Source organism: Astyanax mexicanus, chromosome 6 (assembly GCF_023375975.1).
Source record: "Astyanax mexicanus isolate ESR-SI-001 chromosome 6, AstMex3_surface, whole genome shotgun sequence".
Classification (NCBI taxonomy): domain Eukaryota; kingdom Metazoa; phylum Chordata; class Actinopteri; order Characiformes; family Acestrorhamphidae; genus Astyanax; species Astyanax mexicanus.
This window is the reverse complement of record NC_064413.1, coordinates 14743383-14760580: the sequence shown is the minus strand read 5'-3', so window position 1 is coordinate 14760580 and position 17198 is coordinate 14743383. Positions and strand designations below refer to the sequence as shown.

Below are 17198 nucleotides of genomic sequence, written 5' to 3'. Positions count from 1 at the left end.
CAAAAATGATATGTTAATCTTTTAATAAAAATACAGTATATAATATATACACACACAATAAGATGAGCTTAACTGACATGGATTTTTGAAATGAATAAATTATGTGAAATATATATAATTGGGTGTGTTAGATGTCCACCACACACTCCGCTGCGTCTGTTCTTATAGCATCTGAGACGACCTTTGCCCCGGACTCGCCAATTCCGTTACCCTGGAGACTGAGAAATGAGAACCATGAATACACATGCACATTCACAACCATAATAATATCCACATATCCTACTAGTCTTCTCAGTTCTTGCAGACAAGTTTAGTAAGTTTACGCTTTATTAGCCAGAAAATGTCCCTGAACCCATAGCCACACACAATAACGGTGCACATCCACTGGCACTTTTTTTCAATGCATGTTGCCGTGCCGGATCTCTCGGCTAGCTGCGTTTGGGCGTGTCTGTGACGTTTTTTGAATTTTAATTAAGCAACAGATGTAGTCAATTATAAGTTAATATTAAGTTGAAGTATAAGATAAATATATATAAAAAAATAATAATAATTCAAATTATAATCCATATTCCGCCATTTTTAGCCTCTCTTATGTGTTTGAAAGGCACCTGTTCTGTGTATGTGTGAGGCTCCTATGTGTGTGGCGTGGCAGCCTGCTGTTCCCTGATTGGCTGGACACAGCGTGGCAGCTAGATTCATTTGAATAAAGTTGAGATCTGCTCAACTTTCTTGCCAGAGAGCGGGGCTGCGCTCAACCCAACGCAACCCAGCATGCACTGCGGCATGCGGCGGCTCTCTCCATTGAAATGAATGGGATGCGTCAGGGCTCAAGGGCCAGTGGATGCTCACCGTAAGAACAAACCTCTTTTACTGCACAGTGAAATGCAACAGTGTGGGCACCCCTGATCAAAATGTCTTGCACTACGAAAAGTTATACGTTCTGTATATGATCATTTCTGCCACTAGATGCCAGAATAGAGCACCAGCATCTCAAACCAATTTACTCATGCCCTCCCCTCTGTCTCACACATATCCTTTCATTCATGCTCTCAGCACAGTGATGCAAAGCCCACAGAGGGAGATGACAAAACATTAGAGCAATTACAATTTTGTGAACAGTGTGAAGTGTTTTGTATTGCACTCTGCTGTGAGTGCAATCATTGTCTTGTCTGTTAGGGCGGAAAAGACCTACCATATTTTCTGCACTATAAGGCGCACTTAAAATTGTAAAAACTTTAATTTAATCCTTAAATCCCAAAAAATTCTTATAATCCAGTGCTCCTTATGTATGAATTCAGTAAAGCCACTCTGCTGAAGTACAGTGTTGTTTCAGTTTAGTTCTCCAGCACCGCCACTGTAGTAGCATTAGCATTAGTTGCCAACTGCTATTTTCCCATTCAGAGGTGAGTATTATCGGCCCGTAGCCTGCTCTGGAGCAGCATTAGCAATACCTGCTATCGGTTGTCCTCTAATGCTAATGCTCCAACCTTCGTGCTGGAGAAATACGGGAATCTAAGCTTACTGTAAATAAACCGAAGCGATATAATAACCCAAATAAACAGTTTTTAGGAGAGAAATCTGTGTAGATTTACATCCAGCGCTCGTTTGACTTTAAAAGAAAGTCTTTTTTATTACAGTTTTGTTTACTTAGCTTAGCTTTACTTAACTTAGTTAGCTACCCACCCCCCACCACCCAGTGGAGACCTGTTGAATTAGAAGTTCCTTATAGTGTCTGTTAAAATGCGCCTTATAATCCAGTGTGCCTTATTTATGAAAATAGACCAGAAAATAGTCTATAGAAATAGTAATAGAAAATAGACCAGAAAATAATATGGTGCACCTTATAGTGTGAAAAATATGGTATGTTTCCACAGGGTGAGACTAACATGTATGCACAAAATGCTGATTTCTGAGGAGGTGAGTTGATGGTAATGTAGATGTCACAGAGTATTACATGCCCTAATAAATAACCAATATTTTCCAATAAAATAACATACAAATCAGTCTGTCTGTTGGGTATGTTGATCAGCTACATTCCTGCAGAACTTTTTGGCTTAGCTCACGTGGCACAGCTTGTAATCTCTGTCAAGAGAGTCTCTGTAGTATGCCTCTAGCTATATAATCAATAATATATTATGAACACTTACTTAATGTAGGTGAGTTGGTGGTTTCCTCGTAGCGCTGTGGCGATGAAGATAGCTCCATCCATCCCTAAAGAGTTCTCCTGAAGACTACACAGAAATAATACACATCTAAAATATGCTCACTTATGTGAAATCATAAAAAAGCACCACACACATACAGGCTAAAAAATCAGTGCTGTCTATACTCACTTTAAACTTCTCAAGCTCCTGTTGGTTTTCAGAGCACTGGAGAGAGCTTTGGCCCCGCCCATTCCAATGGAGTTGCCACGCAGACTGATCACAGAGTGAGAACGTAAGATATTTCATTTAAGGATGAAAAACAGAAATAGGTAAACACGGTATGGCTGATTTACACTTATTGGCCACTTTATTAGAAACCCCTGCTGTGTATGTTCACCTTGCTCATCTGTTAATGCACTTTAATTTAGGTTAGCTATATGTAAACTATGGTTAGTTTCTGAGAGCAGCTGCTCTTAGCTGTAAGGTTCTTGATGGTGGAGCACTTTTAATTAGGGTGCATGATATGGTTAGAAATATGATGTGATATAATGCTGTTTGATAACACAATTATTAGTTTAATAATTTAATTTAAGCTTCTTCAAAGTTTTAGCACTCGTCTAGACTGCACCCTTTTTTCCATTTAACCCTCCTGTTATGTTCTGGGTCAATTTGACCCGTTCTAAAGTTTAAAAATCTAGGAAAAATAGTTAAAAGTATTTTTTCAGTGTGGAATTTCTTCTGCTTGCCTTAATTAGTGTAATCAACATAAAATATGAAAATGGTTCATCTCAAATATTTGCAACCACCCCCTGCAAAAAATAAAACTAAAACAAAATTGCAATGTTATGTTTCAATGTTATGTAAAACTATTGTTTTATATGTTGGTCTTTTAAAAGTAATAAAATAATTAAACATTAAAAAAGTTTGAACATGTATTTTTTTTTTTTATAAAAAAAATATCCTATTTGAGCCATTACCTGTTAGAGGTAAAGAACACCATTGCACTAAATATTGATAGAATAATTAGTGATGGAGTCAGTAAAAACAATATTTACACTGCTTGTAAGGATTTTTTTGGGTATCAGACATCTTTTGGATAATTAAACATGCACCGGCTCAAATTAACCCCGGAACACAATTGCTGTTTCTGACAAATTAGCATAATAGGAGGGTTAAAAAGTAGTGTGTGTTATGTATTCAATGTGGAGCCCCTACCTCACTCTACTTCATTCTGTCTTACTCTGCCTCACTCTACCACCAGCCTTGTTACATCACTTGAGCACAGGCTGCAGCATGAAGCCTCTTTCTATTGCTGCACACGGGAAATGCAATTTGAGTTTACTCGTATTGAAGGTGGCATTGCAGCTCTTTTAATGTGTATATTAGCTAGAGACTGAACAATACCTGTACATATTTTCTGATGATATTGAAATCTTAAGTATCGGCCAATACAGTTATTTGTTCTTTTAAAGCACATAGCTTTAACTGAAATCAGGTTAGAAAGGAACCTAAGGTAACTTCTAAACAACTAAAGGTCTTTAGGCTACGTTCACATTAGCTCAGATCAGATTTGGCTTTGTTGATGGTTCACATTCACAAATGTAGGTGAGCTGAATCTCTGTGTAATGTGAATGAATCTGTCCCTGAAACGTCTCACATGTGCGCATTAATACGTGTATAAACATCGCCTTCTTCACCAACAACAACAAAAAAACTCATATTTGAGAGACGACTCAGCTTTATAAAGGGAAATAGATATGTAAGCAGCTCATATGTGGAGCATCTTTTGCTGGAGTGGAGAGAAAACAGCTCTTCTGAAGCACATGCTCAGGTCGAGGAGGCTTGCTTTAGCTCAAGCTATAGCTGCAAAAACAGCAAGAGATGTGTGGGTATGAGAGAGATTTTGATTTGACCGTTCACATTCATGTTGCATGTCCTTGGATCGGATACGTATCTGATTTAGGACCACACATATAAAAGTTCACACAGCCATGAAAAAAATCTGAGCTGAGCCACATTGAGCAAAAAAAATTAGATTTAAGTCACTTTAGCCTCATAATGTGAACGTAGCCTTTCTCAAATTGAAGAAAACACACAATGTTTTAAAATGGCCAAGTCAAAATCCTGACCATAATCTAATTATAAATGTTGTGGAAAAACCTAAAGCATCAGCAGGGCTGTGCAGAGACATTCGGAGGGGCAGGTGCTCAAAGTCGGACCTGGGGGCGGGGGTGCTGTCGGAATATTTCAGGTGACAACGGGGTGGGTTTTGCTGGCGGAATATAATAAATACATTTAATAAAAGGGCACTTTGGGGGCTGTAAGGGCACTAAGACCCAAACGGGCAGGTGCTCAAGCACCACCCTTAAAATATATATATTTCTTACAATTTAGATCAAATTTAAGAAGTAGAACTAAAAATTATTCTACTTATATTCTGATGAGTGGGTTAACAAACTTTCAAGCACCACAGTAGGTGATCAGTGAGTTAAAGCACAAAGCAGGGGGTTTTAATAAAGTGGATTATGAGTTAGTATATAAAAAGAAAACCACAGTCAGAAACAGGAGAGGAAGTGAAAGAGACAGTGACTCACTCCAGTGTGCAGAGAGTCTGGTTGACCATTAGTGCTTCAGCCAAAGCCTCAGCCCCGGCCTTACCGGCTGATACACCCTGAAGACTAAAAATAAACACGCACACAAAGATTTACCCAATAGAATGTAAGAAAATTTGTTTATTTGTATGTAAGCCCTAAGCTGAGTAAAGTATTTGTACATGTACTTATTCCTCTCAAAATATTATATAAAAACAACTTGGTCAGAGACATTCACTTGAACTTCCTGTGTTCTTGCTTATTGCTGATTAATGTAACTTGAAATCTATTTGATTTCTTATATGATCACAAACATAAATACTAGTGCATCTTAAAAATATAAAGAATATCATTGAAAAGTTACTTCATTTTAGTAATTCAGTTCAAATTTTCAAACTCATGTATTTTATAGATGTATTACACACAAAGTGATCTATTGTAAGCGTTTATTTTGTTTTTTACAGTTGATGACTATTCTGTGAATATTATATAAGACCAACTGGTACTTTTGGGAATGTGGGCAGTGTGCCAAGTCCTGCTGGAAAATGAAATCTGCATCTCCATAAAAGTTGTCAGCAGAGGGAAGCATGAAGTGCTGTAAGATTTTGAGGGAAAACAAAACTGCACTGACTTTAAACTTGATAATAAAACACAGTGGATCAACACCAGCAGATGACATGTCTCTCCAAACCATCACTGATCATCAGTAAATTTTACATTTCATTTGTAAATCAAGAGAGCAGAGTCTGGAGGAAGAGTGGAGAGACACACAGGCCAAGCTGCTTGAGGTCTAGTGTGAAGCTTCCTGCTGGCGTTGATCCACTGTGTTCTATCAAGTCCAAAGTCCATTTTTTTGTGTTTTTCCACAAATTCTTAAAGCACTTCATGCTTCCCTCTGCTGACAACTTTTATAGAGATGCAGATTTCATTTTCCAGCAGGAACTGGCACACTGCCCACACTGCCAGAAGTACCCACTGGTCTTATATAATATTCTAATTTTCTGAGACACTGATTTTGGGTTTTCATTGACTGCAAGCCATAATCATCAACAATAAAATAAATAAACTCTTAAAATAGATCACTCTGTGTTTAATACGTCTATATAATATATGAGTTTCACATTAGAACTGAATTACTGAAATAAAGTAACTTTTCAATTGTATTCTAATTTTTGATATGCATTAGTATAAATGTTTGTGATCACAGAAATCAAATTATTTTCAAGTTACATTTATCAGCAATAAGCGCAAACACAGGAAGTTCGAGTGAATGTCTCTGTCCATAACCTGACCTATTTACTGTCAATGCTGTATTCCAACAGACCACATACTGCAACCAAAGCTGTCTTCATGCGTATGCTGGTGTGTGTGTGTGTGTGTGTGTGTGTGTGTGTGCGTAAAACTCACTAGAGCACTGCAAGAGACGAGTTTGCCTTTAGAGCACTAGCCAAAGCAACAACGCCTTCATCACCCAGAGTATTTTCCTGCAAACTAAACACACACATGTACAAGCTACAGGACTGTGCAAAAGTCATAGACATGCATAGATATAGTTTAAAACCATTAGAAACACAATTATAGATAAATGCGGTACTCAGCAGTCAGCATGTGTTGACTGTCTGTACAGTTACTGATAATGGCGGTTGGAAGAATAGAATGTGAAGAAGAGAGGGTTGAGTGTAATACAGCTATGGTCAGAAATGTGATGTGTTTGGGGATACTAGCCTGTTGGAAAAGCCAAAAAACTATTTGTATTAATTATTAATGCATTAGTATAACTACAATCATTGACCAAAAAACAAAGGCAGAAAGAAAGAGTTGTTTGATTAGAATGCAGCTGATAGCTGATGCTATTAGTGATTATGACATTAAAGCAAAATTATAAGTTTGTAAGGGAAAACTACAATTGAAAGGAGGTTCAAGTATCCTGTAAAGCCGCCTCTAGCCTGTTCCAGTTGGGCATGGTGCGGCAGATTAATGCATCGCAGCTTTGTTACATGAACCAGCCCAACTGACAACAAAACAGACCCCATACTTAAAGTAGCAGTCTGTATTATATTACAGTTTCTAAACTGAAAGCAGAAGCATTTCTGAGTGGAGAGGGAATGGAATATTGTGTTCAATGGTACCAGTGTGCTGGAACAGTGTGTCGGGTCGCATTTCGCGTTCTTCTGGCCACATCACGTCTTTACGTACTTACGTCACACGTACAGCCTCTAAAAGAGGATCCGGCTCAGTTTTACTGAACACAAGCGGCCAATGGAGCAATAGAGACTTCAGAAGGGGAAACTCAGAGCTCAGCAGCTCATTCATTCATAGTAAAAACACAGTGTGTAGTTAAAATGAAGTTTCTGACTCAGCGTGCTCTCCCTCTCTCTCTCTGACTGAACATAACCTGGAATCGGATTCATCTGTTATGTAAGGAGACAGCATTACACCCACCCAGTTTTTAAAATGATTCTTCTGCATGCTCGGTGCAATTAACCATTATCACCAGCGAGGGCCCTAAATCACAAAACTTACGAACATCAGCTTTAATGCTACCTCCACCATGTTTAACAGTTAAACACAAAGGTTCCTGTGATTACAGTTGCATGCTCACTGCTCTGGGATTCCAAAAAACATATGTTTATTTTTAAATGGTAAGCTTCTTGTGGGGCTAGTTTTATATTTCTGTTTTCTTAGAGGAACAGGCTCCAGCAGTGTAATGCCGGATGAGAGATTGATGTAGCCTAGGACTGGTACAAGTGTAAGAAGTGTGGAACTCACTCCAGGAGCTGGATACTTGAGTTGCTGTGGAGAGACTGAGCCAGAGCTTTAGCAGCACCAATCTTCATAAAGTTCCACTGGAGACTAAAACACACACAACACACGTAGACACATATTAGAATGAAATCAGATCAGTAATGTGAGGTTTTTTTTTTTATTCAGTATGATCACCAATACTTCTCATGAAATGTTCCCTGACTAATAAAGTCACCACACTTGTGTATCCTCATTTACTGTGCATACTCCCTTCCTCTGTGTGTTAGTTTGCAAAGTATTGCCCACAGTCCTAGTTGCCATAGTCTTGGTTGCTCATATTGTTATCTGACAAAATTTTTGTCATCTTTCAATTTGGAAACAGTATTTTTCAAGCATTTACTTACATAAAACCAAGATCTCTTTAAATTAAATGAATCGATTTTGAGAATGGGTCATGCAAAATAAAGTATAAATCACCCAAATTCCAAGGCATGTAAAGTTTTAATCCAAACAAATCTAATATTCGACATCAGGGAATTTATTATTTTGCAAGGTACTGAATCAGTGACTCACTGTAAGGATCTGAGGGCTCGGTTGACTTTTACTGACCCAGCGATGGCCGTCACTCCTTCGTCATGGAGAAGATTAGCAGTGAGACTGATAGACACAGACAGACAGTTTTAGATATCTAGCCACATACATCACACAAAGTTGATGAAACATCCTGTATAACTGGCCACAAAACCCCCCACAGCACATATATACTTTATCAGTTCCAGGGACCTAGTTCTGTGCAGATCTGTTTTAGAGATGTATCTATTTGTGGTGTCAATCAAATAAAAAAACTAGTATTGTGTAATTAATCACAGAAATTCTTTATTAAGGTGATTGGGCGACGCCCTACCAAAGGATGAGAAGGAGAAATATTTTTCTTGCACATTCAGCCAGTGTGACACTAGCTGTGACTGTTCTGGAAAGCACCAGATTGCTCTTATTGAGTCCCCTGTTAATCATGTTTGTGAGTTTTAAGCTTTACGTGGAGAAGGAACTAGTCATCAGAGGTGGAAAAAGTACTGAAAAATTGTAATTAAGTAAAAGTACCTTTACTTTGCTAAAATTCTACTCGAGTAAAAGTAAAAAAGTACTCAATTTAAAATGTACTTTGAGTAAAAGTTACATAGTTACTTTTAATTACTTGATGTAAATAAGTACAACAAATCATAAATTAAATCGTTTTTAATTAACTATTATTTCTATGATCCATTTTTTTTTCTTTACTGTTAAAAAGTTATGATCATATAAGTGACTATAAACCGTATTTTTATAGTTTTACAGTTCAATATTATTTTTTAATTTGCCATTGCTATGCTTTAACTTCTATTTACATGTTTTGTTTTTACATTCAAGCAGATTGTTTACTGTTCCCTATAAAAACTTGAGGAATTATCATTAAAAACATGAAATCATACAAAAGAACTTGGCCGGTGCATGCGTAGTGCCGTAAAGAAGGGTAGCATAACTTGACAGAACACCGGTTCCCCCGAGCCGCGCATATAGACAGAATTTACTGGTCCTTGTAAAGTAAATCCACAGCTAACAAGTGAATTTAGAATATACATATAACTTACCACCACATGCTTTCGCAGGTTTGATGTGGAAGTTTTGAAAGCTGACAGCTCTGTCCCGCGGAGCACATTTTGTATTGCATGAGGATGTTATTGCCTCGTTATTCCACGCGCGAGCATCGACGCATCTGCGCCAATTTTTTTTTTTTTTTTTAATTCAGACAATTGTTTTTTTTATTATTTTTTTAAATTCAGACAATTGTTTTTTTATTATTTTTTTAAATTCAGACAATTGTTTTTTTATTATTTTTTTTAAATTCAGACAATTGTTTTTTTTCCCCCAGCATTTTATTTTTTACTCAGTAAAGGGGAGTTTTCTAATGTAGCGAAGTAAATTACTTCGTCGTGCACTCTATTCATCTGGCTTATGAAATGGGGGTGTTACGGGGCGAGTAACACAAAAAGTAACGCAATAGTTACTTTTACTGGTAACTAGTTACTTTTATAGTGGAGTTAACTCAGTTAGTAACTGACTTTTTTTGGAGAAGTAACTATAACTAATTACTTTTTCAAAGTAACGTGCCCAACACTGTTGACTATTGACTGGTCAGATAGCTGTTAATGTAGAGTGTTGTAGAGGGGTTTCTCCAGAGCTGTGTGGTTATATTACAGTTTTTTTATTTACTGGAACAGAAGGCAAGTAAGAATGTTGTGTTTGTTCAGTGATACTATTTTTTTTTTATTTACCATTTTTCCCTTTTGTCAGAAATCTGTTATTTTCTTTATTATTACAAGCTATTTATAATTGTGCATGAATGAAGTAAAAAATAAAAAGGCAACCCTTTTATTTGTTGGAAATGCTTGAAAATGTTATTAGTTGGAATTGCTAATTGCTAGGCCAACCACACAATTAACTGTTTATACCCAAAGTACTCACTCCAGTTCTCTGAGTGTGCTGTTCTCCTGTAAAGCTCGAGCGATGGCCTTGGCACCTTCAACTCCTATAGAGTTCTCCCTTAAGCTGTATACACACACACACACACACACACATAGATAAAATGTCATGCTTTCTTTTATAATGGTCACATGGAGTAAAATAAAGCACACACACTCTCTAACTTACTTCAGTGTGGTCAGGCCTCTGTTGGAGCGCAGGGCCAGAGTGAGAGCCTTCATGCCCTTGTCACTGACGGAGTTACTCTGGAGACTAACAGATAAAAACACAACTAGAGTTTACAACTGCCAGCTTTTCACAAGTTTACTGTAACTATACAGTCATGCGTGTCTGTGTGTGTGTGTGTGTGTTACCTGAGAGTGCAGAGTGTATGGTTGACCACAAGAGCTTGTGCCAAAGCCACTGTGCCAAGGTCTCCCAAGTGATTGCTTGATACACTAACAAAATACATACAAACATCATATTACTGGTATATAGAGATGATCCACACACACACACACACATATACAGTTAGGTCCATAAGTATTTGGACAGTGACACAAAGTTCATGATTTAGGCTCTGCGTGCCAACACACTGGATTTAAAATGAAACAAATATGATGTAACTAATTTAGATTTTCAGATTTAATTAAAAATTAAAAATTATAAATATCCTATGAATCGTTTCGGAATTACAACCATTTTTCCACAAAGCTTATTCATTTCAGAAGCTAAAAATAATTGGACAAATGATCTCTAAAGCTATTTTATAGGCTGCATGAGCTATTTCCTCATTCTTCATCATCAGTTCAGCAGGTGAAAGGTCTGGCGGTGATTCCAGGCTTGGCATTTGCATTTAAAAGATGTTTTTGTTAACACATAACCAACGATTAAAGAAGATCTCAACAGAAGTGAAACAGACCATCATTAGCCTGAAAAAATTAAGAATTCCATCAGGGAGATAGCGAAAATCTTAGGAGTGGCCAAATCAATAGTTTGGTACATTCTAGTAAAAAAAAAAAAAAAGAGCGCAGTGGTGAACTCTGGGACTAAAATATCCCTGCACCTCTACAAAAGACCAGAGTGGGGAATGATTACAGAATTTCCACTTTCCATAAAGAAGAACATGCACCCAAATAAAGAATACTCTCCAGAAGTTGGTGTATCAGTGTTTACCATAAAGGAAAGACTTCACACAAGCAAATACTGAGGGTGCCCCACAAGGTGCAAATAATTAATAGAAAGGGCAAGATTAGTCTTTACAAAAAAAAAAGATCAGCCTGTATCAGAATGATGGGAAGAAGAAAATATATATATATATATATATATATATATATATATATATATATATATATTTTATTCATCCCCTTGTATTAAACCTGAAAGTCTAAAAGTCTCAGTTGTTTCAGACTGTGTCATTGTCCAAATATTTATGGGCCTTAACTGCACACAGTCAATGACCCCATCTATAAATGATAGAAATTATTTCTAATAGGTAACTACCCTTGTTTTGAATGTTTTTCTATGTTTTGTTGTGGCTGAATCCAGCCCATGCCTTTTCAGGTATGTCCTTTAAGAACATGCAGAAGAAATGTTCAAAAGTTTATGTATTTGAATATGTGAAAAAAAAAAAATCAGTGGCCCCACAAGAGCCCAGCAAAGATCTGTTGCCCCGAGCTGCTCTGTAGTGTCAGTTGTTGACCTGAAATTCAGGTCAATTTCAGTCAGTTAATGTCTGAATTTAATTTAGTGAATTATGTGGTGAATTCCAGTAAATTATTGTAGAAATGCGTATTTTTGGAGCTTTTTTGGAGCTAGGCAGTATTTACATCAAGTTACTGGAGGAAACTGCTGATAGCTGAGTGCATCTGGAATCTGGTAGCCAATTGAATTCATAAACATGTCAGAAGATCTTCACTTTCACAAAAACAGTAGCTTTATATGAGATGGAAAAAAGCACTTGCAGCACTTCTTTTTCACATTACATTAAAAAGATGAAAAATGAAATAAAGAGATTGATGTGTTGTGTGACACTGAAGATTTCTACCTAAGCTGTGAGAGACACAGATCAGACAGAATCAAGGTTATGTTTGGTGTGGGTTTAAATTAGTGATAAAAGTAGAAAAACTAATCAAACCAACAATAAAGAACAGTGTGGCTCTTATTCCTATCTTTTTAATATGACTTTTATGCAGATTCAAATGTATGTGTTTATATTAATTTATAAACTCACTGAGAAAATGTGCGTGTAGAAAATCAACAGGAATGATTACTGTGTGTCATAAGTGGGTTAAAGCAGCAGGATACAGGCCCACCTCCACCCCATACAAACACATGCATTCATGCATGCTTGCAAGCACACACACACACACACACGCACAGACACACACACACACTTCCTACTTGAGGTCTTGTAGAATCTGGTTCTTTTTTAGGGACTCTGCAATTCTCTTCACTCCGTCTGGGCCGATACCGTTCTTTTGAACACTACAATACAAACACACATAAAACCACATGGTACCAGACATGGTAACAACATACATTTTTGAATACTTAGGTACAGAATACTTTTAATTTAAAACATACCCCACACACACAAACACACACAACACACACACACAAAACACACACATACACAGCACACACTTACTTCAGTGAGGTGAGTTTCCGGTTGGACTGCAGCACCTCTGCCAGAGCTCGAGCTCCCTCATCCTCAATACTGTTACTCTGAAGACTACAGATATACAGACACTTCAACCTTTCACACCATGCAACTTTCTTGGCTCTTCTCATTAAATCTACACAACTGTTAGAAAACACATTTTTGCTTCACAAGATCTGACAAAATTCCCTCTTCAGACTCAACTATATTTACAGCTTTCTTTCTGAAGGCTGTTTAAATCAAACAGGCTCCTCCAAAAACCTCTCTAATGATGATCTAATCATCTGAAGCTTATGTGCTGCACCAGATTTTAATTTAGGCATTTTAGTTAGAAAAACACTTCTGCCTTTGGCAATGGGAAATGCCTAAATGTTATTAGAAAATTGATATTAATATTCTTACATCATTATTTTTTTTTACATTTTCTTCACTAAAAATTGTATTCACACCATAGGGCACAATAAGGACTCTACTTACACTAATCACTATACAGTGTCAAAAATGTCATATTTTCTCTGTAACACCAAAACCTTGTATCCTCATTTTTGTGTTTTTTTTTTCACTTTTTGTCATATTGTGAATCTGCCAGTTATTTTTTAGATTGTTTCAAAATTTAATGATGACATTGACTTCCATTAAAGTTTTTTACGTTCTCTGTAAAGGGTAAGGGTAAGGGTTTCTGCATGACAGAGACAATTTACAATCTCTTTTTTTTATAGGTAATATTCAGTAATACTCACTTAATCGACACAATGATCTGGTTCATTCTCAGAGCCTCGGCCAGTGTCTTTGCTCCTTTGGTGCCGATGTTGTTGCCATGAAGACTATCAACAAAAAGAGGATCACATTTAAAAAACTATGTAAAATAAACATTCTTCATTTATATTACTATATAAAGATACGAGAACATATTGAGTCAATATAAGACACTCAACATGCAGAAGTAAGTCGTTTTTTTAAACTAGAATTTCAATTCATTAATCAAAAGAAAACATTGGCTGTTCTGAGCAGAATAAACCAGCCCCCCACGAGTCCAGACCTCAACATTATTGAATGTGTTTGGCATGACTTGGTTGGTGAGAGGCAGAAAATGCACCTAAGCAAGGCTAGGAATAAATTTTGGAGATGTGCAAAATCTACTATAGTACTAGTATACTAGTATATACTTTATATATACTTGTTTGAGGGGAGATGAAGACAACATGGGGTGCTGGAGTAAATATTTTTACTTATATTTATTGTAAACATCTTAGCTTGGTTGTAAGGATTTATGAATTAGATCTTAATTTGCTGAGTCTATAATCTCAGGAAGTGTTTGATATTGAACACATGCCTAAAATGGGGGATGATCATTTAAATGGCCTAAGGGAAATATATACTGGCCAGTAATTAGTAATGTGTACACTTTCCCTTTAAGAGCCTCTTACGCGAAGTTCACACTACACTGAGAGCGTAGAGTGTGGACTCCTTTATAGGATTTATTTTATTTCTGTAAGTAATGCCATGAATGTGCTTTAGTGCTGCATTAGTTGATGTATGAATTAATAAATAAGCAAATTGAGTGTCTTTTCTACTCCATTGTGCTTTGTATCAGCACAAAAGCTCTCTATACGCATTTTGCCAGCAAAAAAATCTGCGCAAACTTGGCGTAAATAATAATGCATTAATCACATGATATACTTTAAATATTTACAGTAAACACAAGGATCTGCTTCAAGTTTTTATCTCCAATGTTAATATATAAGACAATTTCTTTTTTAGTATTAATAACAGTCATTTCAAACTTTGGTACCACTTTAAAATCATTAATCATCAGTTATAACGCATACGTAGAAAGAGCAACAATATAGATGGCTGTGGGTTCACTATTTGGCAAACAACAGGTCATTGTTGCTCTTTCTATGTATGTGTTATAACTGATTATTAATGATTTTTAAGGCATTTACAACCTAATTAGTAACCATTAATGAACTAATTGTAAACCATTCATAAACCCTTTATAAAGGTAGTCTTATTTTAAAGTGGTACCCAAACTTTTATACACACACATAGAAAACGCACTGTATTGACTTACTCCAGTATAGTGAGTGTTCGATTGACCAGAAGGGCTCGACTCAGTGGTTTGATCCCTTTACTGCTAATGGAGCTGTCTGCCAAACTAGATAAGAAAGAGCGAGGGAGAGAGAGAGAAAGAGAGTCAGCAAAAAAGACAAACCACTAAAGACCTTTCTCCAACTCAGAAGCACTGATGTTTGAAGGAGTCCATTCTTGTTTAGTGGAAAACCCTGATTTGCAATACACTCTACACACTACAGCCCCCACACTGCACATCAACTGAGGGAGTGGGCTGATGGGTAACGAAGTTCAGGTTCAGGGTGAGCAAAAAAATCACGAGCATTGAGAACATGTGGGTTTGTGCTGGGAAAGGAGAAAGGAGAAAAACCCAACCACAACAGAAGATGTTAATACCAGTGAAGAACATGTGGGAGGCAGTTTCTTTAGATTATTTAAAATAAACATTTAACCAAAATGACAGAGCAATGTGAAGCTATAATCAAAACCACAGGACAACTATAGAGTGTACTAACAGATACTCTAATTGTGTTTTTCCACGATCTTTGGAAAAAGCAACATTGGAGGAAAGCTTTTGACTGCCAGTTCAAAGTTCAGAGATGCACTGATCATTCTGCAATCACATTTCAAATACCGGATTATAAGGCGCACTATCTATAAACATCTATTTTCTGGTATATTTTCATACATAAGGCGCACTGGATTATATGGCTCATTATGCAACACTAATAAAGAACAGGGGTATAACCCTGTTTACCTCCTAATTCAGCAGGTCTCACCACTCGCTCTGTAAAGCTAAGCTAAGTTAAATACACAAAACTGTAATTCTTAAAAAAAAAACATTTAAAAACGAGCACTGGATGTTAATCTACACCGATTTCTCTCCTGTTTATTTTGGTGAGTAAAGCGCTTCTATTTATTTTAGTCTAGATGGAAACAGGCATCTTTTTTCCCCACCTGTTTTTTCTTAATCTTTGAAGTGTCTATTTTAAGATTCTGACAGGTAGCAGGATGAAATAATGTCCCATGACATTTATTTTTAACCCTTTATTGCATCTAGCCCAAATTTGAACCAGAAAAAAATGATGAAGAAAATGGCATAGCTCCTTGAGTTAACAACCTATACAGACAATTGAACACATGCTTTACTCACCAAAATAAACAGGAGAGAAATCGGTGTAGATTAACATCCAGCGTTTTTTTTTAAGAATTACACTTTTGTTTACTTAACTTAGCTTAGCTTTACAGGGCGAGTGGTAAGACCTGCTAAATACAATACAATTCTGGGCCAAGGAATTTAACAGAATGGTTATTTTTAAGTTTTTGACACATTTTGAATTAATTCTGTGACAAAAATGTTTTATTTTATTTACAGTAACAGCGCTACACAGAGGATCCCTGAGAGTTCCAGTAAGCCAGGATGATATTAGCTAGCGGTTCGCCCCTCGTAGCTTGTTTTAACATGGTAAATGCGCAGGCTACAGGCTGATAATACTCACCTCTGAACAGCAAAAAAGCTAGTGTTGCGGTTAGCGGCTAATGCTAATATTGCTCCAGCAGTGCTAGCTGGGGTTAGCAGCAGGCTACAGGCTGATAATATTCACCTCTGAACGGCAAAAGAACTAGCTGTAAGTGCAGTTAGCGGCTAATGCTAATATTGCTCCAGCCTTGGTGCTGGAGAACTAAACTGAAACTCCTGTATAACTCTGTACTTCAGAGGAGTGGTTTTACAACTCCTTACAACCTGACTGGTAAAATTCATACATAAGACGCATTTTAAAACGATTTTTGGGACAATTAAAGGATTTTAAGTGCGACTTATAGTGCGAAAAATACGGTAAGTGACAAAGTTGAATTCTTTTACTGAATGATAAAAAAAAACTATTTTGAGTAGGTTTACACTCATCCTCAAAAAAAATGTTGCACTCAAAAAGGAATTAACTGTAAGGAATAAAATTTGATGGGTAGTCATGCCAGTCCTTCCTGCAACCAGGAATGCATTCCGGTGGGCTACTCCAACTGAACAATGCACGTCCACAAACTGCTCAAGACCTTACCACAAGATACACAAGAAAAAGATGCAATTCCTCTGCAACACTAATACCACCATTAACAACCTCTACAACTCTGCCGAGTTTTCTGGAATGTTGTACTACACATGCTTTACACAAACCTAACACATGTGTTAAACACTACTTCTGTATTTATAGCTCAATAAATATGACCAGTAGTTGCCTACATTAGTTTAGATTTTGAATCATTTGGATTTAGCTTTGGCATGTATAATATGGAGATGTGCACTTTATTTGAAGCATCGAGAGATGAGCAATGAAATAGATCAGAATAAAGTATTAGACAGTAGAAAAAATGAACAGTAAACTGTGTATACCTTAAGAACTGAATGTGACAGTCTTTGGCACTCAGCAAGCTCCCCAGAAGCTCCATTGCATCATCCTTAAATCCGTTGTTTTCCATGCTGAAACA

The 17198-nt window shown here is 36.8% G+C and overlaps 1 protein-coding gene across 1 annotated transcript in view; it reads right to left on the bottom strand.

The window, feature by feature from the left end:
• Positions 1-6: 6 nt before the first annotated feature.
• nlrc3 (NLR family, CARD domain containing 3) overlaps positions 7-17198 on the bottom strand; it is a 36830-nt gene continuing 19638 nt past the window's right edge. The window contains exons 5-19 of the mRNA XM_049480092.1: positions 17104-17190; positions 14716-14799; positions 13382-13465; positions 12630-12713; positions 12383-12466; positions 10354-10437; positions 10169-10252; positions 9983-10066; positions 8054-8137; positions 7505-7588; positions 6143-6226; positions 4739-4822; positions 2334-2417; positions 2148-2231; positions 7-218 (exon numbers count right to left, since the gene is read on the bottom strand). Coding sequence (XP_049336049.1) covers positions 128-218; positions 2148-2231; positions 2334-2417; positions 4739-4822; positions 6143-6226; positions 7505-7588; positions 8054-8137; positions 9983-10066; positions 10169-10252; positions 10354-10437; positions 12383-12466; positions 12630-12713; positions 13382-13465; positions 14716-14799; positions 17104-17190 — 1270 coding nt within the window. The 3' untranslated portion in view covers positions 7-127. The remainder of the gene's footprint in view (positions 219-2147; positions 2232-2333; positions 2418-4738; positions 4823-6142; positions 6227-7504; positions 7589-8053; positions 8138-9982; positions 10067-10168; positions 10253-10353; positions 10438-12382; positions 12467-12629; positions 12714-13381; positions 13466-14715; positions 14800-17103; positions 17191-17198) is intronic.